The sequence below is a fragment of the Camelus ferus genome, chromosome 7 (genome assembly GCF_009834535.1).
Source record: "Camelus ferus isolate YT-003-E chromosome 7, BCGSAC_Cfer_1.0, whole genome shotgun sequence".
In the NCBI taxonomy this organism is placed as follows: domain Eukaryota; kingdom Metazoa; phylum Chordata; class Mammalia; order Artiodactyla; family Camelidae; genus Camelus; species Camelus ferus.
In genome coordinates, this window is record NC_045702.1 from 73,972,073 (window position 1) to 73,996,485 (window position 24,413).

At 37.8% G+C, this 24,413-nt stretch overlaps 2 protein-coding genes across 5 annotated transcripts in view; one reads left to right on the plus strand and one right to left on the minus strand.

Moving 5' to 3' along the window:
- PTPN12 (protein tyrosine phosphatase non-receptor type 12) overlaps window positions 1-22,974 on the minus strand; it is a 79,087-nt gene extending 56,113 nt beyond the window's left edge. The window contains exon 1 of one of the 3 annotated variants that reach the window (XR_004321606.1): window positions 22,529-22,974. Coding sequence is in view for 1 of the 3 variants with exons in the window: in XM_032484162.1 (XP_032340053.1) it covers window positions 22,529-22,627 (99 nt within the window). In the remaining 2 variants the exon portion in view is untranslated. Of the gene's footprint in view, window positions 1-9,085; window positions 9,092-22,528 lie in introns of those variants that run through there. The other 2 variants (XM_032484162.1, XM_032484163.1) reach the window with 2 other exon arrangements.
- A 312-nt stretch (window positions 22,975-23,286) lies between these two features.
- The window catches only part of GSAP (gamma-secretase activating protein), a 187,990-nt gene continuing 186,863 nt past the window's right edge, over window positions 23,287-24,413 (plus strand). For both annotated transcript variants that reach the window (XM_032484156.1, XM_032484157.1), the window contains exons 1-3: window positions 23,287-23,543; window positions 23,916-24,149; window positions 24,250-24,305. The gene's annotated coding sequence lies outside the window, so the exon portion shown is untranslated. The remainder of the gene's footprint in view (window positions 23,544-23,915; window positions 24,150-24,249; window positions 24,306-24,413) is intronic.

Below are 24,413 nucleotides of genomic sequence, written 5' to 3' on the forward strand. Positions count from 1 at the left end.
TCCCAAGTCTAGTAACACATAAAGAATTACTATTAAGGGTTCTGCTGTGCCAATTTTTCCTTTTAATGCATAAAAATGCTTTGTTAAATATGAGGTATGTATGGTTTTAAAATATAAAAAATTAAGTGTAATAAAGGATCTGCTTTAACACAATTATTTCATTTTTCAAAAAGGGAGACCAAGCAGAGAAAAAGTCAAGTTAGAGTACCAAACTTTTGTTTGTAAAGTTAAGTTTTAAATTTTTAATAGAGACACAGTTGGGCAATTCCTCCAGAAGTTAAATATAGAGTTACCATATGACCCAGCAATCCCACACCTAGGTATGTACCCAAGAGAACCGAAAACATATGTCCACATACAAACTTATACACAAATGCTCATAGCAGCATTATTCACAAGTGCCCAAAAGTGGAAACAACCCACATATCCATCAACTGATGAATGAATAAACAAAATATAGTCATACAATGGAGTATTATTTGGCCATAAAAAGGAATAAAGTACTGATACATACTCAACAGATAAATCTTGAAAACATCCTAACTGAAAGAAGTTAGACAAAGAAAGCACATATCATATGATTCCACTGATATGTAATGTCCAGAATAGGGAAATCTATAGTCATAAAGTAGAGTAGTTGTTTCCAGGGTGTTGGGGCAAGGGGAAATGAGGTGTGACTGGTAATGAGTATGGGGTTTCTTTTGGCTGTGATGAAAATGTTCTAAAATTAGATAATGATGATTTCTCACAAAAAGTATCTCATTCTGGCATTATTTTAGACTTGGTCCAGAAAGAATAGATCAACTACTGTGAAGATATGTGCACCCCAAGTTACCAAGGGTATGATTTTTGTCTTCAAATATCTCTTTTGTAATAATGATAAATAGTGCTCCTCTTACAATACATAAAATCAAGCAAACAGTAAGCCAAACGTCTATCATGATAAAAACTAGGACTCACCTCCATATAATTATCAAGATTTCTGCAATATTTTAAATATAAACAAACTTACAGTATAAAGGAAATACATAACAAAAACAACTTACAAACAAATGTAATCTAGAATGCATTTCTTAATTAAAAAAAGATACTTTAGAATCCTTAAATCAAAGTAAGCCAAGATGTTAAAAAGATGTGACATTTTGACAACTTTCAAAACTATGGTCAAAGTCATTGAAGAGGATTAACTAGTATTTCCTCTAGCAGAAATTTTACTGAGACAAGCAGAAGATATGTCAATCTGTATAGCAACCCTGGAGGGGAAAAAAATAAGTGAAGCTTCAGCTGATTATAAGAATTATTAATCACACGAATTATGAAGCCACATTAACTATCCTCTCTGAGAAAATTTTACTTTGAGAATGAATTACAAGTTTTGTTTTACTATGACTGTTAAACTTTTATAAACTGACTGTCCTTTCTGTGCTGAAGATGGATATACAGAAACACTCTGAGATGAAGAGCTCCTACAACTCAACAACAAAAAAATCCCCACATTTTGTAAGTGGGCAAAGGATCGAGTAGACATTTCTCAAAAAAAAAAATACAAATAGCCAACAAGCTTATGAAAAGATGCTCAACATCACTAACCAGTAGGGAAATGCATATCAAAATCATGAGGTCACCTGACACCCATTACAATGGTTATTATCAAAGTAACAAAATAACAAATGTGAGGATGTAGAAAAATTGGAACCTCTGTGCACTGTTGGTGGGAATGTAAAATGATGCAGCCACTGTGAAAAACAGTATGGCAGTTCCTCAAAAAGTTAAAACTTGAATTACCATGTGATCCAGCAAGTCCACTTTTGGGTATATACCCCCCAAAATTGAATGAAGGCTCTTGAACAGTGTGCACTCATATTCATAGCAACATTTTACTCACAATAGCCAGGAGGTGGAAGTAACCCAACTGTCCATCGATGGACCAATGGATAAACAAAATGTGGTGTGTATATATACAATGGAATACAATTCAGCTTTAACAGGAAGGAAATTCACACATGCTGCAACATGGATGAAACCTGAAAATATTACGCTAAGTGAAATGAGGCATCAACAAGAGAACAAATATTGTTATTATTCTACTTAAATGAGGTACCAAGACTAGTCAAAGTCATAGAGATAGAAAGTAGAACCATAGTTGCCAGGAGCTGGGGGAGGAAGAGGGGAATGGGAGCTGTTTAATGAGTGTATAGTTTTGGTTCTGGAAGATGAAAAGAATTCTAGAGACTGGATGCATAACAATGTGATGTACTTAAAACACTACTAACTATACACTTATAAATGGTTAAGATAGTAAGTTTTATATTATTTCCATTTTACCACTATTAAATTTTTTTTTAAAAAAGGAAAAGAAATCTTTTGTAGTTGTTTGCATTGACATTAAATGCCCTAAAAAATGATCTACCAAGCCATGAAAGACATAGAAGAAACTTAAAAGACATATTACTAAATGAAAGAAGCCAGTCTGAAAAGGCTACAAACTGTACGATTCCAATCAAATGGCATTCTGGAAAAGGCACAACTACAGAAACAATAAAAAGATCATGGTTTCCAGGGGTTTGGAGAGAAGGAGGGAGGGAGGGAGGAATAGATGGAGCACAAAGGATTTTTACAGCAATTAAATTATTCTGTATTGTACTATAGTGGTGGCTACATGTCATTATGCATTTGTCAAAACCCATAGAATGTACAATGTGAACCCTAATGTAAACTATGGACTTTGGGTTGATAATAATGTGCCCATGTTGGTTCATCAATTGTACCAAATACGCCACACTGATGAGGGATGTTGAGGTTAGGGGAGTATATATGAGTGGGTGGGGAGGGTTATGTGTGAACTCTGTATTTTCTGCTCAATTTTGTTGTGAACCTGAAACTGCTCTAAATGAACAAAGTCTATTTTAAAAAAAAAGAAATTAAATGTCCTAACTAGTAATAGGGACCAGCTAATTGTTGGTAAGTGCCATTTAAGTGTCTCAGATTACTAGGCCACACAATATTTACATAGTATCAGACAGTTCTGCTCTACTCCTGAATTAACTGTTGTGATTTAAAAAAAAGAAATTTGCTTTCTCAGTCTACTGACATACTGGATCTGGGCATTTGTAATAAAAGGAAAAGGTAAGATTTAATTACACCTTCATGAGGACGACTGGTCTTACATCATTTTTTCCTAACCTACTCTATGTGTCAGGTATTCTTTTAGGTGGTTCACGTATAGTGGTGAACAGGACAAAATTCCTGCCTTCATGTAGCATGTATTCCAAAAGTAGACCCTCGTCATATACTGTTTATCATTCCTGGTTCTTTTATCCATCATTTGTTTACATGGTTTATCCCATCACTACCACCACTGCTGCCACCCAAGATTATAATTCTCTGTCTGCCAGAGATAATCTTTTGTATTTCTCTTTATCCTCCACAATGCCTAGTGTCCTCCATGCATCACATATTCAGTAAAGCTTGGCAAGCCTTTAAGGCATAATGGGCACTGAAAACCATACTCAGAACATCATATAGTCAGAATTGCCACCTAGTATTACATTTATAACATATTTAGTTCAGTAAGTTGAGGTAATATAGTGTGTATAACTGGAGAGTATATATTTAAAAATGCTACTTGAGAAGTATGATTTTTGTGGTTTACCAGCAGATTGACATGAAACTGATAAAAAATGAAGTGTAACTTAAACTAATTTAAAGTAATAATCCCCATGTGCTAAATAAACAACATACCTGAAGACACCTTGTTTTTGATTTGCTTCTTTATTACGTTACCTACCATGTCACCAAGGAAAGCTTCCAATCTTTTATCACCAGGGGAAAATGTGCAGAATAATAAAAAATAAATAAAATAAAATGTGCAGAATAAATGGGTGCTAATACACACATATAAAAGCCCATCAACACATCATAGTATATATGTGTGCCCAAGTATACACATATATACATATAATTTAAATATGTAATACATTAAATTTAACATTTTAAAATTTATATAAGCAATATATGTAGATGCTAAAACAGACCATAGTGAAAAGTTGTGCCATGGGTTCCTAAGACCACCCTCAGGTTTGATGATGCATGAGGATGACTCACAGGACTATATCTGTAGTCATATTCACAGTTATGATTTATTACAACTAACGGATACAAAGCAAAAGCAGCAAAGAGAAAGGTTCGTGAGGCAAAGTCCAGAAGAAACCAGGCACAAGTTTTCAAGAGTCCTCTCCTAATAGAGTCGCAAAGGACCCACTTAATTCCTCCAGCAATGAGTTGTGACAACACCTGTGAAATGCTGTCTACCAGAGTAGTTCTTTAGAGACTCAGTGCCCAGTTTTTATTGGTGGCTGGTCATATAGGCACTCTCTGCCTTAGCAGGAACCAAATTTCCAGATCTGCAGAAGGCAAGTTAAGTATTTAACAAAAACCGTATTTGTACAGTAAAAACAAAGTGAGCTACTTTTATCATGGAATGATGGGACCCTCCCAAAAGCCCAAGTTACCAGACACCAGTCAAGGATCTTGCAAGCAGGACTTTTTAGGAATAGCAATCCCAAGCTTGCTATGTTATTTTTTTTCTGCATACATTTATAGAATGAAAAAGTAACCTCCTTTTCCTCCATATCTCTCTCCCTTGAAGTATCTAATCATGTTAATAAGCCTCTTTACTAACAGATATTTTATATGTTGTTTCACAAAAATTGCTGTAACTAACACACTTGGACATACTATTTTAAGCACATATGCAAATGTTTTAAAGAGATTCCTAGAAGTTGACATGCTGGTCAAAGAGTATACGTATTACCAATTCTATCAGAAGTGGCCAAACTGCCTTCCAAAAAAGGCTTCACCAGTTCACCTATCAACAGATCTAGAATGCAGGTTTTTCTATATCCTTGCCAACATTTGCTATTATCAATTTCTGAATTGCACTGATTATCAGTTTTTTCAATTTTACCAAATTTTGTGGAATCTGATGGACTCTCCCCTCAAAAAATGCTGATTAATTTTTATTTCTGATTATTGGATAGGTTGGTGACTTTTTCCCCATGTTTAGTTATTTGCATTTTTCTTCTGTTAATTTTCTTAGCACATGTTAATTTTTCTCTTGGAGTATTCTTTTTATTTATATATAGAAGCTACTGATATATATTAGATAATAATCCTCCCATTGTTAAATGTGTTTAAAATGTTTTACATTAATCTGCTACTTATCTTTGCATTATATTGTATTATAGGTGTTTTTTATTTTTCTAAGGTCAAATTTGATCTTTAGTATTATAACATTTGTGCTTTAATGTAAGTAAGGAAAAAAAGCACCCTAATGCATATTGGCTTTGTCCCTAACTGTTTCACCAGTCTTTTTACACTGGCATACTGACTCCTTTAGATAACTATTACATATAAAAATTTTACCCAAATATGGTGGATCTCGTTTTTGAACTTGCTTATTTTAAAATAAAATGAAAAAAAATCTTATAATCAGGCTACTGTTTTAGATTACAAAGAGAAGTCTCAGGCAAAGTGGTATTCTCTTGAATCACTTTGTGAAGTGGCAATTCTTAGTTATCAGCTAATTTCTAATAGGATGAGGCCATTCGTGTGAGTCAGTACTTCACTGTCAGTTTGACTTCTCTGAGCCATACAAAACCACTTGTGATAATACTTAACGTGTAGTGTGGGTACACTAGCAATCTCCAGGATTAAATTATTTTAGAGCATGTCTTCTATAACCAAATAAGATTTATTGTTTAAACTTTAAATCTTCTGCTGACTCAAACACATCATGAATAACAAAGGCCAAATCTACTTTTACCTGTAGAAAACTGATTTGGCATTTATTCTAAAAATTCATACTATTCTTAACGAATTTCTTGTTTATTAAGTGTAAGTCTTAGTATTTATAAATTCACCAAAGCCCTACTAGATTAGTTATTTCTATAAATGTTCTTTTTGATTGCTCTTATTTAGTTAATAATGCTACTAATTGTTGTTCCCTGAAACCTCATCTTTACCTCCAGCTGTATTTGTTTGCTCAAAGGGTTCCCTCTACTTGTAAAGTTGCTCCACCAAAATTCACTTATCATTCCAGGATCATTTTGAGAGCACCTTTTTATAAAGCATTCCATGACTCTCCTAAGAGTATAGGATTTTTTTCTCTTTAAGAATTCTCATTGCACAACAATGTGAATGTATTTAATGGCAACGAACTATACATTTAAAAATGGTTAAAATGGTGACTTTTGTTATGTACATTTTTATCATAATAAAACTTTATCATAAAAAGTTGCCCCCCACAAAAGTATCCTCATGGTACTTTGTCCCATGGTATCATGTTCACTTCTGCATTATTTATTTGAATACATTTTTATTTCCTCATTTCTATTAAAATTTTTCTTAGGAAAGAGATCATTTAAGCCCCAGTGCCATTCAAATGGGTTGAATATACCAGAGAACTCAGAATAACTCAGTCTCTTTGAAATGAAATAAAGTTAGGGTAATTCTATATATAACTCACTCCAACTCTGATGTGGTAAAAAATGTAAAGATAACCATTTAATGTCTGTTTTTACAACTTTAATAGGTGAAAAAGAATCTATTTGTCCTGCTTTTATATACTAAATTACTAAACTCTACTCTCAATGGAGAGTTTTCCTTCAATGAAATTGTTACATTAATGAAACAGAACTTAAAATTATAGGAAGGGATCACATTATTCATCAAAATGTACACTAACTAGCAGAGTGTTAAAGGCATATGAACAGAAATGCTTTGACTGGAAAATTTGCAAAGATGAGCCACCTCCTCCTCCCACTGCATCATTAAAAATGGTTCACGTGCAACATTTTAGAAAAGAATTCCACGTCAACAGACATGACACTTACATGTTCAGTCCATACTCAAGTATATTTAAGGTAAAAGATGCTGACAAATGGTTGACAGCCAGCAGAAATGTTAACAAATTCTATGACATCAAGCAACCACTTATTTCAAAAGTTCTGCCAGTCAGTCTCTCTCAAGTTAGGAATGGATGATCTTGCTACTGTGCCCACAACAGCTGCACTGAAAGAGCCAGCAAAAGTATAACAGTTAAGAGTGGAGGAGCAGCACAAGGGTGGTAGTGAAGGGCAGAAATGGGCAACGCGATCCAGGGGTAAGAGAGGAGGGGAGAATAATAAACCAAATAAATACATTTATTAGCTTTCTGACCTATCTCCAGTCCCTTCCCCAAGTTCTGTTTTCCCTAAAATGACTACATCAGGTTTACCTTTCAGGACAGCTTATACATACATGATAGGATTTCATAGACAAGGGTAATTCTCCCACTGCTTTAAAAAATAAGATCAATTCAAAAAAAAAAAATCGGTCCTAAGTTCTCCTCAGTGCTCTTGACAAGTCACCCTTGGCTTCTATTCCCAAATTCAGGTTTAAATGCAAATTCTCTTTGTAAATCCTCAACCCACTTAGTGTCTCTACCACTCTCCAGGTTCGGCACCTAACTCACTAGCACTGAGAACTGATCATCCTCAAGTAGACACTAAAGTGAAGTGTGTCTCATGTTCTATATTCTTCCTTGTTATTCTCAGTACATATTCTTTATCTCAGAAATCTCATCCTCTTCCATGAGTTCAAAGATCACTCATACACACACAAAAATCAGAGAGCTAGAAGGCCAACCATGACTGGCCTGAGATCTAAATTCAACTCAAACTCTATACATCTAAAAATTGAACTCAGGACTCAGTTCCTCAAACTTTTCTTTCCTCCTGTACTCCCTATCTCATTACTATCACTTAATGTCCATATTAGCTTGGATAAGTTCTTCCTCACCCTCCGTTATCACCAAATCTCAGGACTGCCTTCCAAATGCATCTGTTGTTTTCTTTATATTCACTGTCATAGTCTCCAGCCCTCCTGCTTGAACTACTCAAGTAGCTTTCTAAGCGTTCACTGCTTGTATCCTTACCTCTCTACATTTTATTCTCCACACAGCAGCCAAGGTGATTCTGTTAAAATGCAAGTTAAGATAACATCACAACCAACAGTAAAACCCAAAAGGTTCTCATCTCACTTAGAGTAAAAGCCAAAAAGTCCTTACAATGACCTACCAGAACCTACATCGTTTGCCAAAACTCCCAACACTACCACAAATCTACTCTCTTCCTCACCTATTCTGTGCAAGCACACTGGCTTCCTTGATATCCCTTAGACACTCTTAACTCAGATCCCTGGGCACTTAATGCTCTTTCTGTCTGGAATACTCTTCTCCCAGCTAACTGCAGGCTCACTCCCTCACTATTTCAAATCTTGGGCCTATGTCTTAACCACCTTATTGTAATAATAATAACCCCTACACTTGTCATATGGTACATTGATCATATTAATAGCCTGTTTTTCAACTCTTCCTATATTAAAACCACACGTGACTTTGCAGTTTTTCTGACTTAAAAGGTATAATCTATTTCCCAATCCCTTGAAGTTAAGGTGGTGCTATAACTTGCTTTGGCCAACAGAAAATGTAATCATTTTGGAACTTATTTGAAAATATTAGATATGGCATGAACAATACATTGTTTGCAACCAAAATATGGCTTGTAAACAATATAAAAATGGCATATAATAAGTAATGACAGAAAATTAAATGTATTGGTTAAACGTTCATCTTATATTTCTGATTTAGATTAAGCTGCATTTTCCAAAAATACTGTAAAAATAATCTACAAGCCATCACAAGAATGTAGGTATAAGAAAATATCAATTATTTTATTATTCTTTGAAACTCTCAGACACCATTAGGATAAGCCATGTCACTGTAGTCAGTTTTACAAGATTTGTAAGATTCTTTCTTATTTTTAAGTATTCAATTATATTTTTCTTAAGACCTAACAGCATGAAAAATAGAAAGTATGCTGCCCTTAAGCCAATAATAGAAAAGACAGACTAAAGACGTAGGTGAAAACCAGGTGTAAATGATGCTTCAACGTAAAGGGAAAAGAGGGCTTAAAAAGTCAACAGTGCTGAATGCTAAAGGGGCATCAAGAAAGCCACACACTACTACAACGTATTTACTGAATACGTCCAGGAGATCTAAGGCAACCATAGTAAATGCAATTTCAGCAGAATGGCAGAACTTGAAATCAGCTTAGAGTGGAGGTTAAAGGAGTGAAGAAAGGACCAAGGAAGCAGAGCTAGCCAGTGCCTACCTAATTATTCATTTAAGAAAGCTTTTAAGCCTTCACTTTACCATTAATAATAATTTATTTGAATGCTGTCTTTCACACACACACACACACACAATTTCCTGTTTCTAGCTTTTGAACTATTAAAATTCTCATCCTCTTTAGTTTTCCATAAAATAGAAAGACCAAACCATCTTGGCATATTAAACATTAAAACTAAATTTCTTACTTTAATAAATAACTTCCTACTATCTAAATTATAAAGTAATGAAAGAATTAAATGTTTTATTTTGTACAACATCTAATAATGCCAGTGAATGGGTTTAAAGATAAATATTTGAACATATTGAACTACTTCAAATAGTTGCAAAATCCCATTATTAATATCCACCTACTTTATGTTCCTCCTTGGTATTTACATATAACCTACTTACAGCACAAGAAGTAAAGAATTACAACAACTAGGCATAAATTACAGAAAATTTCTAAATACACAGTACATCCTCATCTATCTCTAATACCCATTTCTAACCCACATTAACGAATCTTAAGCACAAACAGGCCAATGGACAGAGCAGATAAAGATATGAAGACAGAAGTGCACAGGCAGGCAGATACACAGCAAGGAGGCCGGCAAATATATACTACAGCACTTAAATTTTAGATGATTTGGGAACTAAAGGAACTATAGTTAGATTTATTTTATTAATGCAAAATCTATTGTGAAGAAAATACATTAGTCATCCAGTGATAAATTTCAGATGTATTTTCAGGCAGAGAATGAAAAACGACTAAATACAATACTTTGATAAAACTGATCTTTAGAGTTACCTTTCCTTGTAAGAAGGTAATGCTCTGGTTCCATATTTTAACAATGAAAAATTACAACTTAAATCTTAGATACCATAAATATGCAGCTTATAGGTTATCCTAATTTTATTGTTTCCACTTGGAAACCTTAAACGTTGGACGTTTTAATATATACTGTATATGTGAAACAACACTCTGCCAGAGTCAACAGAACATTTTCTCAAGTCAAAAGGACTCTTTATGCTTCTTCTTCTCTTCTCTGAAAGAAGGTGGGTGAAGTTTATTTGGGGCTGAAGCCTTAAAATAGTTTAAAAAATTTTTTTTTCAGTTTTGCTTCAAGGATTTTGGTACTAGGTACTCTTTGGGCCACCTGCCTAGTTAGGGAACTAGCCCTCTCCTTCTCCAACTAAATCCCTACCAATTACACAGAAACAAGCTCCCCACCTTGGTCAACTGCACACATGTATACTACATAATACTCATCTCATCAGCAAGTCAATTGATTCTTTCAGGAATGTGAAACTGAGCTATAACAATTCTAGTCATTTTGAGTTCTTCCCCTAAAACTGAAATAAAATGAATGAGATAGGTTAGATCGCCATAAGGGATGCCTTTATTCAGCACGTGCAGCCCCAGTGAAAGTCAAATGCAGAGAGAGGAGTAAAGCAGACACACAGAGAAGCAAAGACAAGTATCCAGGAAGCCCTAGAGAGACAGAGAAACTGAACAATATGGAGAACCACAGACACACAGAGCGCCTGAAACGGAGAGTCACCCAGTCTCTCCATTTCTTGGTTCCTGCCTTTAAAGCACCTCAAGGGCAGTACTCTATTGCAGTTTTTCCTACTTAAGCTAGTTTGGAAGTAGGCTACAACCAAAAATCTATACCAACAAGAAAGTCTTCTATAATTTTCAGGACATTTATGCTCCACTTTTTCCCCCCTTTATTGATGTTTTCCCTAAATAATTAGAATGCAATTGTCAGTCTAAGCAACACCGTGCTGTACAAAAAGTATCTGCTTTGATAACTTGGGACAAACTCAGCTCTGCCAGCTTCTAAGTGTAAAACCTGTAACAAGCTCCTTAATTTCTAAACAACTTTAATGTTTCCTTTAACGTCAAAGGAATGAGTTATGAGTAAACCCAGCGTACATGAAGGGAGAAAGTGTCCAGAAAAGCCATTCTCCATATTTTCGTAGCATGGAAGCTAGAATTCCTTTCCCTTCTCACTTAGGTTCTGGTCCCAAAGGTGTAGCCTCAAAATCTCTCAGTTATCTCCTAGAGAATTCAGATATGCTGAGGAATCCAAACTAAACAAAGGCTTACCATTATAAATAATTTGCCAAGGTTCTGAAGACCTTTTTTAATGTTAATTTTTTTTTACAGGGTGCTTTTAACAGAAGCCAGTGAAAAACACTGATCTAGCCATTTAAGAACTGTATAAACAGAGAAAGTACTACTTTATAGATCTGGGATAAAGTAAAATTACCATATTTGAGAACACTCGCCTTGTAGAACTCCATTTTTAAAAGATCCTTCATACCAACCAAACCATACATTCTAAGAGTAAGAAACTACGCCACAATGAGACATCAAAACACTCTTCACCAAAACATTCAGGAATGCAGAGGCCAATTTCATATTCATCTCATGCTCAGCATTTAAGCTGTTCTCCCTTTGGGAACCCCCCCTATTTACGCGGGTATGTGGGCTTTGCTTATTTTGTACACTGCCACCTTGTTTGTCTCATCTAACACCCCAGGTTCTTATCTCTATGTCTCTGCAAGTGCTGTTTTCTATCTCTGAAATGCCTAGGCCCCTTGACAAACTTCCTTCAAGAGTCAGATCAAATGTAGCCTTCTCACTGAAACTGTCTATGATCTGTTCAGGCAGATCTAGGCTCTCCTGCCTCTGTGGTTTAAATCTTGAATACGCTTCCCTTCGAGTAATATTGCATCTTGAACTACTACTGAGTACCTTCTACTTCTATGTTAGAAGCTTTACGTACACATTATCTTGATCCTTCTAGGTGGGTATCCACATTCTGGATTTCTCTAGATAATCTGCTTATAATCACAGCAGGGCTAGGATAGAAATTAATTACTGCATGGCTCCAAAGCTCATTGTTTTTCTACTAGTCTAGAGTTTCTAACATTTTTGGATACTAAGCCCCTTGAGAATCTAAGAGCTATTAACTTTCTCCATCCCTCTCCCAATGGGCTTACACACAAAATACTGTGTATAATTTGAAAGGGTTCACAGACCCCCTGAAGCCCATCCACTGCCCTCAGGAAAACTTTTTGAGGGAAGTGATTCTCATCTTTTCAATTGCCTATTGTAAACACAGTGCCTAGGGCAAAGTGGGGACTCAATGAGTATCTTTTGTATAAATGATGGATGGTAGGAATCATGGAAAGATGACCGGAACACATTTTTGCATTCCTTCAGAGCCTACCAGGGTAGTCACTCAAATATTGTTAAATAGCTTTTCAAATGCAGATTACAACTAAAAACGGTTATTACAGGAAATGTAGACATTAGTATTCATCCTAAAGCCTCTGAGATTAACGTGATCCACATTCCACATTCTCTAGGAAAAACTTTTAGGCAGCAACTACTTATATCTGCCATAAGCCAGTTCATAGATACTATAACAGTATACAAATGGAAACAAGATTTTTGTGTTATTTCGGAGGGAAGGAGATAACTTTCAAGGCTTAATGCATGAATCTAGAAAATTCAAATACTACAGGAAATATGAAATGCTGGGACAGTAGTTCAATTTGTTTCAAAGAGACTAGTGGTTTAGAACAACTGCATTATCACTGGACTTGCCTTAGTAAGTCTTCAACTCAAATCTAATGAAAGGCTTTTTTTCCATGGTATTAAAAATCAAATCTGCAATGGAGAACAAGTGTTTTCAGATAAACTGAGGTAATATTTTATTCCAGAAAGTGAGAATTACATTCCTGCTTCTGAGTTCTGGGTGAATGTGATAAAGACATTCTAAATTTTTAGTGTTCTGATCTTCAAAGTACTGATCTATAAAATAGGAGGAAAGTTTTCTAAGAAAGGGAAAAAATACGTTCACCAGTACAATCACAGATAAGAAAGATTTCATTCATTCAGTGGGTATGCTCAAGGACAAGAAATAGCATTCCAGAGGAAAGAGAGGACATATACTACAGAGTACAGGAGTGTAATACTGGAAAGGTAATGAGAGACTATGTTAAGAAGGCTCCGGGAGACCAGGCTAAGAAGTATAGATTTTATCCTATTGGCCTGTGATTCTAAACCAGGGCAAAAACTACAAAACAGCAGGGAGGGGAGAAAGGGAAATTAGGAAGACAGACAGACATACAATTACAGTTTGAAAAAAAGCAGATCTTGGGTCTGATGCTTTAAGCTGCCTTAGGCATTTAAAATTCTAATAATTTTAATGGCCATCAGAGGGAGCCTTGAGAGTTTTTTTTTTTTAACTTATACTTTTTGATAATAAAAATAAAACCATACTCCCAATATGGTCCTATATGGATATATTAAAGAAAATAAAACTAAGCAGCAACACTAGACTCAAACCCACATCTTCTGATTTTACAACCAGTATGCCCTACATTACCCCACAGACGCCAACACTTGAAAGTGGTATTTTAGGAAAGTGAGCACAATATGTGGAATGAATTGGATGAGGCAAGAAACTAGAGGCAAGGAGAGAACAGCCATTGCTGTAATCACTCCCCAAACACCCACAAGCTACAAGATACCACTATTGCTGGTGAGATGCCAGTGACATCCAGTGATAGCTGGATTTTCTTAATGAAATCTAAAACCAAAAGGTAAAAGTGGACATTTTATTAAAATTAATATTCTAAGATAATGTCCCCAAAGTATGATTCACGAGGTGGGGAATACAAAGGTAGTTACTTTAAGTTGTTCCCTGAATCCTTATGCACATGAATCAATGTCCAGAGAAGAACAGGTTCCATACTATTTTTCACATTTATGTGGAAGATATTACAATTAATAAAATCATATCTATTTATAAGGTTTATAAAAGTCTAGTACTTTATCTTGTATTTCCTTTTTTTCAGTAGATACTGAAAACACAACCACATTTGTGCAAGCACACCTGTATGTAGAAAGAAAAAGCAGTTCTCGTGCTTAGTCTAAGAGACAAGCCCCTTGGACAATTTTTTAGAATCCACCTGAAGAATAAATCTGTCTTACAGCATTAAGCTCACGCAATGGCCATTAATGCCTATTAAATGCCAGGCACTATATTAAGCAATGGGGATACAGAGATAATTAAGTCCCAGTCTCTAGCCTTGGAGGCTTTCAGTCTGGGAAGTCAGAGAATGTAAATGTTTATGAATCTAATGAACTGAGTGCTACAAAAACCCAGAAGTGTTTAGCATATCAACAAAAAATTTTAATCTATTTAAATGTTAATGTCTTACTTTCAGTTTCAGTCTTTCAAAAACCTTTTCCAAACTAAATGTCAAATATTGAAGGGAAAAAAAGCTAACAATATCTAAAAGTAAATAAGGTAAAACATTCTTGAGAATTAACACCAGGTAAAGTTCCTGTGTGCTATCTCAGTGAGCAATGTCTGGAGAGTTACGTAAAAGTTCACTTAGACTTCTGAAGTTAGTTAAAATGTAAGTGTTTCACTGGACACTCATCAAAGGTAAGAGAATCTTAATTAAACCAGTGGCACTGGAAAAGGATTAAGATTAGCTAAAATGCTAGGACTGGAAAATATTTCCCATCACTCTAGCTGTAAAGACACGTTAGACATACTGCATGATTTATATAAGCTTACGGAGATATTTTAAAAACCTACAAGCCAACAACAAGATACCACATCACACCCTCTAAGGTGGTTAGAATTTAAAAGTCAGACAATAGCAAGTATTGGTGAGGATATAAAGAAATGGGTGGGAATGTAAAATGTTCTCTCCTGGTGGAGAAAATGTAAAAAGTACAGCAGGTTTGGATAACAGTCTGGCAGTTCTTTAGGTATATACTCAAGATAACCGAGGACATACATCCTAACAAAAACTTGTATACAAAGGTTTACAGCAGCATTATTCATAAAATAATACAAAATATTACATTATATTTATGTATTATTTATAATACAAAATATTCCAAAAAGTGGAAATAACTCAAATGTCCATCAACAAATGAATGGAAAAACAAAATGGGGTACATCCATACAACAGAAAATTGTTCAGTCATAAAAAGAAGTATTTTTGACCATGCAACAACATAAAAGAACCTTGAAAACATTATGTTAAGTCAACGGAGTCAGTCACAAAACACCGTATGATTCCAATTATATGAAATGTCTAAAGGAAGCAAATCTATGGAGACAGAAGCCAGATTAGTGGTTGCCGAGGTCTGCTGGGAGGGAGGGAAGCAGGAATGTCTGCTGATGGGTATGGGGTTTCTTTTTGGGGTGATAAAAATTGATTGTGGTGATGGTTGCACAATTTTGTGAATATACTAAAAACTATTATATTGCACATCTTAAATGAATTAATTTCACAGTAGTTGAATTACACTCAATAAGGCTGTTATTAAATTTTAAAATACCTACAAGCCACAATATTGAACAGTTTAACAGACAAAATTTTTTATACTTATCTAGTCTGTGCACCTAAGATCTTGTCAGGCTTTCAGTATTTCCTCCCCTCTCGCTCCCTTTTTTTTTTTTTTTTTTAACAAATCAAATCCAAACCTTAAATTAAAACTTAAGGGGTCTTATTTAACCAAAAGACAAGTTCCTGTTACCTGTCTTTTAAAACTATACTTAAACAGCAATCATTTAACAAAAAAAAACATATAGATAAGAAATACATATTTGAAAAATATCCCTATCTCAACTTTTTTTTTAAAAAAAGCAGAGGGTGGGAAAGGAGTTCTCCTTCAGTCTGTGTCTTCCTCTAGCTTCTGCCATCTATTTTCAGAATGTTAAAGTAAATGGAAGGAATTTATACCACTTCACCTGTTTCTTCCTCAGCCCACTATAATCTGGCTTTTGCCCATACTCCAACCCCAAATGGCTTTTTCTACACTCCTACTTGGCAAACAGAGCGGTACTTTCTCAACCTCACCTTACCGGTCCTCCCAGAATTATTTGACTTTGGTAACTACTCCTTTCCTGAAACTCTCCCAGGCTTTTCTGACATCCTCTGGGTTCCCTTCCCTCCTCTTTGACCACACATTCCCAGGAACAATAACTAGCACTTCTGTTTAGAAGCTACTCTTTAAATGCTGATGCTCTTCAACCTAAAGCTGGTCACTGTATATGCTTGTCTGAATAAGCTCAATCACCCTCATGCTTTCAGCTGCCTCTTACATGTTTACCTCATGACTCTCAAATCTTTAATACTGTCCTGTCAGCACTCTTGAGCTCTGCATTTCTACTAGACGTCTCACAGGTACCTCAGTTTTAACGTGTCTAAAACTAAACTCATTCTTTTCTACCTTGAAATTTCCTCCAATCATCTTCTGCTTGTTTCTCTCCGTTTTACTTCTCCTTCTACTTGATCTCCTCCCTTACTCCTCACCCTAATGGTACCTTTCAACTCAGATGATAGTGTACTAAGCTAGAAACCTTGGAGTCATACTACAACATTCCTCTCTATTACCCACACCTACTGAATCACTGAGAATTCTTTCTTAATCCTTATCAGATCTTTTATATACTCTCTATTCCTGTCTTTTTTAAATTAAAATTTTATTATTTTTTTTAAATTTCAAGGCTGGGGAGGTTAATTAGGCTCAGGCCCTCACATCCCACTTCCTATATTTCAATAGCTTCCCAAAATGCTCTTCATCTGGTAATCCATTCTTCATACTACCATCAGAATCAACTTTCCACAACACAAATCTGTCAAATGACTGCTTACTTTTCTTAAAATATGCAGCAATCTCGAGACCCATAGTACTGATTCTCAGCTTTTTTACCAGAACTTAATCTGAATGATATAACTGAAGGGTTAAAGCAAAGCAGGCTATGGTGGTGAGGGACAGCTGGAGGTGGGGAAACCCTGCTGGAGTGTTCAACTAGCATGTCTGTTTTCTTAATACCTGCCCACTTTCCCTGTAACCCTAAGAAGTGTAGTGTATAATTGTTCAAATTCACTATTGCTGATCTGTAGAATAAAATATAGCATAGATTCAAGAATCTTCACAACCCTTTCTAGGTTTCTCAGCATTACATCAGCCTTTGCTATGCATTACTTCACTGCACGGTTCCCAAAGTACAGTCCAGAGATGGTCAAACCCAGACCATTTCAAAGAGTCCATGAGGTAAAAATTCTTTTCCTAACAATACCAAGTTATGCTTCCTCACCTTGCAAATATGTAAATGCACAGACTTTAGTACAATAACTTTTTAAAAAATCACTTTCATTCTCTTTAGGAGTATACAGTAGAGTTTTCTAGAGGGTACATGACACGTGATACTGTGTAAAATGTGACATTGCAGCAGTATGAATGCAACAGATACGAGAATCCAGCTCTCTTTCATTAAGCCAGACATTAAAGAAAGTTGCAAAAATATAAAAATAATGCTTTTCCTCACCAATTATTTTTTATTTTGAATAATTACTTGTCATAAAATATAATATATGTTAATATGGAATGGTTTTATTATTATTTTAAAGTAAATCATTTTTAAATATGTTTTAATTTCTAACACAGTAAATAAACAAAAGCTCTTTGGGGTCCTTAATAATTTTTAAGACTCTTGAGAGCAAAAGGTGTGAGAACTCCTATATTAGTTATAGCAGATTATCTATCACTCTCTGAATATGCTCAGCTTTAAAACCTCCATCCTCTGCATGGTAATGCACCCCTCCACCACCTGCCTTGTCCCAGCCAGGTTCTAAGGAACCTCAGATGCAGAAGAAACCTGGAGAAATAAGATACAAACAACAGGTTTATAAGTCAGGCAACTTCTCAGAGTGTGTTTCCTTATTTGTAAAATATAGGTTATATCTACCTCATAAACTGCCGATATGTTAAATAAGACACACTGTAAAATATCTGGCAGTGTTTAACATACAGTAGGGATGAAAAAAAATGTTTATTTCCTTTCTACTTAAAATAATTTATAAAATCACAGACACTATTGCAGTAAAAAAGAAACGATATAACAATTATTTACTCAAAACAAAGCAAGCAAACTGGTTGTTTTGAGCAGTTTCGTCAGGATTACTATTTGTAGAGCACATGGTTTTCTATAATAAATCCCCTGAAATGCGTAACTACTATGGTAGTTCTGTGGTTACCTCTGCTTGATAAATTAAGTTCAGATTAATTTAAAGTATCACTTATTTTAATTACCACTTTAACATAGGAATGGTTGCTATTATATCTTAGTTTAGCCTTAGAAGAAATGCTCATAAATCTTTTCCTCACAATATTTCACAAAAAAGTACTATAGTTCACATCTCTGCTGCATCTGTTTTTTTAATATTTCACTGAGTCCACTCATTAAATTTTTGTTTCAATCTTTATAAGTTGAAGGAGAACTGATTTTTAAGGTGAAACTGCCTGTTTGTAGCTTAAGTGGCATCTTTTACTACTTTTTAACATACAAGTATCTAATGCACCTTAGATAAACTAGCCTGTTGAGAATAAACCTTGTTTATTATTATTCTTGTTTTAATACTTTAATTAGATTTGATAAAGATTTACAAAGTGAAAGAAAATTGCCAAAAATGAAAACCCAGATACCTTTTTCCTTCTGTCTCTAGCTATCTGTAATTGACCACATAAATTAGCCATTTGAGAATATACAGACAGCACAATACTCTGTTAGGTGAAGATCCTAAATACCAATCTCATACTTCAGTCCTGTGAGGTAGGTAGCATTTTTTTTTTTAAAGATGAGAGAACTCAATCACCCCATTTTCTTTTAAGTGGCCTGCCCAAGGTCATAAAACTAGCCAATGCCATGGAAGGGAATAAAACTTAGGTCAGTCAAACATAAATGTGCATCACCCTACATTACACATTTACTTGTCATGATCACTGTCCGCCATCTCATAAAGAGGACTAAAAGGTGACATAGTTGAGATCAAGTTCTGGATCTATCACAAATTGGCTGTTTAGTCATCAGTTTGTAAAGTAATCATTTTGGTGCTGCAGTTTACACCATTCAATACCTTAGTTTTCTCCTCTTGGAGATGGTGGGCACAACAGGCCAAGGTCAAGAATAGACAACTCATAGAACAGTTAATGACGGATGGAAAATTTTCTACCCTTACTAGTCATCAAGATATTCAAATTAAAGCAAGATGCCATTTTTCAACCATCAAATTATCAAAGATTAAGATAATTATTATACGACAACTGATATATTACTGACAGTTATATAAACTGATACAAGTTCTTCAAAAAATTATTCATAAACATATTAGATGTTTATATCCTTTTATCTAGTACTTCTACTACTGGAGGATATCTTATGCAAAAGAATTTTTATGCATAAGTGTTCATTATAGAATTATTATATACAATAGCAGAAAATAAATGGCCTAAACATTTAACCATAAGAAAATGGCAAAGCTATAACACAGCAGTCAGGTAAAATATTATATAGCCACCTAAAATTATTTTTACCAATGAAAAACACCAAAATTATTAAATTAGGGGAAAAAATCCAAGAATATTAAATAGTATGGTCATAGAGAAACATTAAAAATATTTAACAGGTAGCATTTGGGTAATGGGACTATAAGAAGGCTGAAGAGAATAATGGAAAGAGCAGTTTGAATGCCCATTCCACCATCCTAAAGGTAAGGCATTCTTAATTATTATTATATAATTTCCAATTTTCAAATTTGAAATAATGAACATTATCACTTTATAACTGAATCAGGTTATAAAAGCTAGATTACCCCTAAGGCTCAGTTCTAAAATGCTAAAATTTCAAAATGCATTTTTAATCCACATCAGAATTTAGGAATAACAGATGAGTTAGAATCTATCCGCTGATCTCCTATTCTCTTTCCACGGCAGAGGGGAAATAGTTTCCCTACAGCCTTCTAGTCAAGGGAAAACGCGGCACCAACTAGCAGCCTTAATTATAGCTATTGCTTATCAAGTCACAGAACTAAAAAAAAAAAAAAAAAAAATAGCAAGTACTATAAAAGAACAGTCTTAGTCATCAAATTTCAAATGTAGAATCACCTAGCTATCCCTAGGTATTACAGAAGAAAAAAGAAACTCATTTAGTCCTAGAGAAATGAAGTCTCCAATAGGAATCCCTGACTCATCCCCAAAGCATGAAGCCTAAGGCTACTTCCCCTGTACAGGAGTTCAGAGACTGGGCACTTATCCTGATGTCCCACATTACCAAACAATGCTCCTTCCTGACAGGATATGCCCGTGGATAACAAGATGACTAGCAGGCAAAGGAGAAGTGGCCAGGGACCACACCACCTCTTCTTCCATAACCAAAATGAAACTGTATAAAACTAGTTTTAAACATTTCAAATATTCTAAGTAAATATATTCTATTATGGCTAGAGAGTAGTAAAAAGGGAACTCCATCCAATCATTGTGATGCCATTCCAAGGATAACAACACATTAAAAATTCTCAATAGTAAGGAAGGAAAAGTCCTCTTTTCTTTAACCTTCTCAGATCAAAAAGTAATTTTTCAAAAATACATGGGCTAAATATCAAGAGAAAATGTGTAAAATAAGGCATAAATTATTTAATCAATACCTTTTCCACCTTCAAAAGACACTAACAAAATCTAGCTCCTATCCTCTATTATTGGTCTAGGGAGGCGGGAATCACAAAGCTCAACAATACTGTTATAATACTGTGTAAGGTCAAGGATCTATTTTATAAGCTGTTAATTTTAACGCTAAAGCTTTACTAGGCCGAAGTCTCCTTAAAATGTGGAAACGTATTTCAGTGCTAAAAGCTACTTCACCTACACCTTGTAAACAATTAAACTGTACTTTGAAACAAAAATAGCCAATGTTTGAAACAAAAATAGCCACTTATTTTTATAGATAGTAGCTGTGTATTCCTCTTACAATCGAGAATTTCAGAGTTAAGTGATTATTCTGGAGGTGTATCTTGCCCGGGAGCAAGATTTTCCCTAGTTTATTTCCCATTCCCAAACCCCGCCAAGGAGCAACCACTTCCCAAAGTCCCACTTCCTTTTCCATTCCCCAGACCTCCAGGGTTTCCAACGCCCCAGTCTTGCGCAATATCCGTAGGAGCAGCAGCCGCAACACCGCCTCCTAAGCCGAGGAACAACCCTAAAGGGATTGTCCAGCAGAAAAATTGAGGGGGGGGGGGCCCAATGGAGGAAGTCGACTTTTGGTCCCACGCCTTCGGATCTGACCCCCCTCATAGTGATGGATCAAGAGCAATTCCATGAACAAGACTTTTAACCTCTCTCTCCAGCTCGCCAGCACAAGCAGAGGGCGGAAGAGGGGTGGGGTGGGGGGGATGTAGGAATGGGGCTGGAGAGAGAAGCTTCGAAGGTTATCTCCCAGTTCAGGGCTTCGGCCCGTATCGTCGCCTCCGCCCCACCAGGACTATTGTTCCCAAGTTCCCCACCCCCACCCCGGATAGGAAGTGATAGTCACATCCCCTACGCCTTCGGCAATATCCCCTAGGGAGTCTGAAGTAGGCTTCCTTCAGGATAACCACCTACCCGCCTCTAGACACACACATAGACACATAGACACACACACACACACACACACACACACACACACACACGCACACTCACTCTCTCTCTCTCTCTCTCTCTCTCTCTCTCTCTCTCTCTCTCTCTCTCTCTCTCTCTCTCTCTCACCCCCTCAACCTCTAGTCACGTTGACCCCAACACCATCTGAAACCTGGGTCTCAAGGGACAAGAGGTGGGACAGGAGTAGATGGAAATTGAGCAAACCACGAAATTCCTTATGCATAATCCTTCCCAAGCGTTGGGATAATAATTCTGAACCCAGAAAAGGCATAAGTCCTACCCTGCACACTTCTGAGACCAGCTTGAGCAAAGGGACCCCATGAGTTAATTGCAACCTTAATAGCCCCGTTCCTTCGTCAGCCGCGATCTGCTCTCCTCCTTGGGCAGACACCCGGCCTCGACCCTCCCAGGAAAGGCAGACTTGATTGGGAGGTGAGGAGAGACTAGCCGCCGGGCCTGCACCTTATTCGCCTCCGGCTCCCGGCCTGAGAAACAATAGGTGGTCGCGGGCGGCAGTGCTGAGTGCGGGCTCGGCCCGACGGCCGCTCCCTTCGCGTCCCGGACGCCGGTGGTGGGGGCAGCCGTCGCAGGAGGAGAGGAAAAGAGGCGTAGAGGCGTAGGCAATCTCACCTCCCGCCGGCCTCCGAGACCACCCGACCCTTGGGGATGGTGCGTGCCCCCTCCGCCCCTCTCCTCACAGCCGCACACAAAGCGCTGGCGGCCCCGGGTACCCCGGGCGAGGCGGCAGTGGGCTCTGGTGCCGGAGAGAGGCGGCGACAGCGGGGGGAGAGACTCACCATGAAGTCCCGGGCGAAGTTGTCCTCCCCATTGTGGTCTGGACTCTTCATGGCCTGGACCCTCTGGATGAATTTCCGCAGGATCTCCACTTGCTCCATCCTCCCGCGTCCCCACGGCCGCGGTTGCTGGCCCCCCCGCCGCCCGCCCGCCCGGCGCAGAGCCCGCTCAGTCTTCCCCAGCTCGCTCCCCCAGCCCGTCCCCTCCCTCCGGATCCCCGCAGCTCCCTCCTCCTCCCCACCGCCCAAGGCGATAGCAGCGGCAGCACCGGCCCGGCTCCCGATCCTACAACTTCCAGGAGCAATCGCCGCTCTCCCACAGTTCGAGGCGAGCCGCTGCGGCTAGCGCCAACCCCAACCCCCAGCTTGCTCCATCCTCCTTCCCCGCCCTCCTCCTGCTCTGTCCGAGACGCCGCCACCGCCTTAGGAACACGGCTCTCCGCTCGCCCTGCCCCCCCCCCCCCACCCCTTCCCGGTTCCTCCTTCCCTCCCTCCCCACTAGCAGCCGCAAACGCCTCTCCCCACGGGCGCGCCTCCGCCGCCACCCAGACGCGCGGTCCCGCGCTGCGGCTCCGCCCCGGGCGCTACGCCGCGCCGCGCCGCGCCGCGCCGCACCGCCCCCGCCCGCCCCGCCCCGTCCGCAAGCCCGCCCCGCCAGCCCTTGCCCCTCTAGGACTGGCTGGAAGGCGCTTCGGCGGCCGACGGGGCGACTTGACTCCACTTCCGGGGCGTGGTCCCGCCCGGCCGGCTACTGGTTCTGAGGAACGCTAGGAGGAGGGAATTCGCCTCAGCAGGGCAAACCCTAGTCAGTTGGAGTAGGACTTGAGTTAGAAATTGCGGTCTCACCGCCTACTAGTGGGAAAAACGTATTTCTAGAAGGCTTCCGCGCAGCCGCCAGCCGTGGGCTGGGACTACAGGTCCCTGCCGGCAGGAGTCCAGGAGCGGGGGCGGGAGAGGGCGGCGGTGGGGAGACAGGCATGGTGGGAACTTTGGTAGTGGCCTCTCCCGTTCACGACAGGTAGGTCTTCATTTTAATGTTGACGGCAGTTAGACCTTGGCACTCTGGGGAATAGCTACAGCCAAGAGAAAGGAAACGCTTTTTCAGTGAAAGGACTTTTGCTTTTTGCAAATCTGTCAAAACCCTGGTTAGTGAGTGCCTGAAATTGGGAGTCCGTCCTCATACATAACGCGCATTTGGTGGGGGCTTGCTGAATTGAAGGAAATTTGTCGTCTTGCCTTCAGATTCGTAGCACCTCACAACTGAATAACAGACTTTGAATATCTGTCCTAGTCTAATTCAACATTTTAGAAAGAAAGTGATTTGCCCAAGGTCTCCCAGAATATTCTTAGCAGAGCCCAAACTAGAACTCAAATCCTTTTGCTTTCACAGCAACACCGAATTGCCTCTCACTAAGGAACGTAAACGTGATACTGTGACAGAAGTGAAGGATTTAATCCGTGGACTTCTTTTGGTCATTTATACCCACAAACAACGTTTTTTACGAATCAAATTGGTCAGGCAGTTTGGTTAAAATAAGAAATATTAGAAAAATTAGGCCCCATTTCCCAGATGAATGTTGAAAAGCAGCGTGGAATTCAATGATAAACTCCTTCAAGAAAACAGGTATGAGTATAACAAGATCCAATTTTCTATTTCTTTTAAAGAAAAATATTTCTCTTTAAAATAATACAACTGATGTATACCAATCCACTCTTCTTCTCAGAAATAACAACTTACAGATGTGCCCTTCCACATCTCTTCCTATGCATTTCTATACAGGTATGTACGTGTAAAAACATAGTTTTGTCCTGTATTTTAAAAATTCACTGCGAGGAATAGTTTAATTTCTGAGATAAGTTTCACTTGAAACAAGGCTCTGGAGTATTT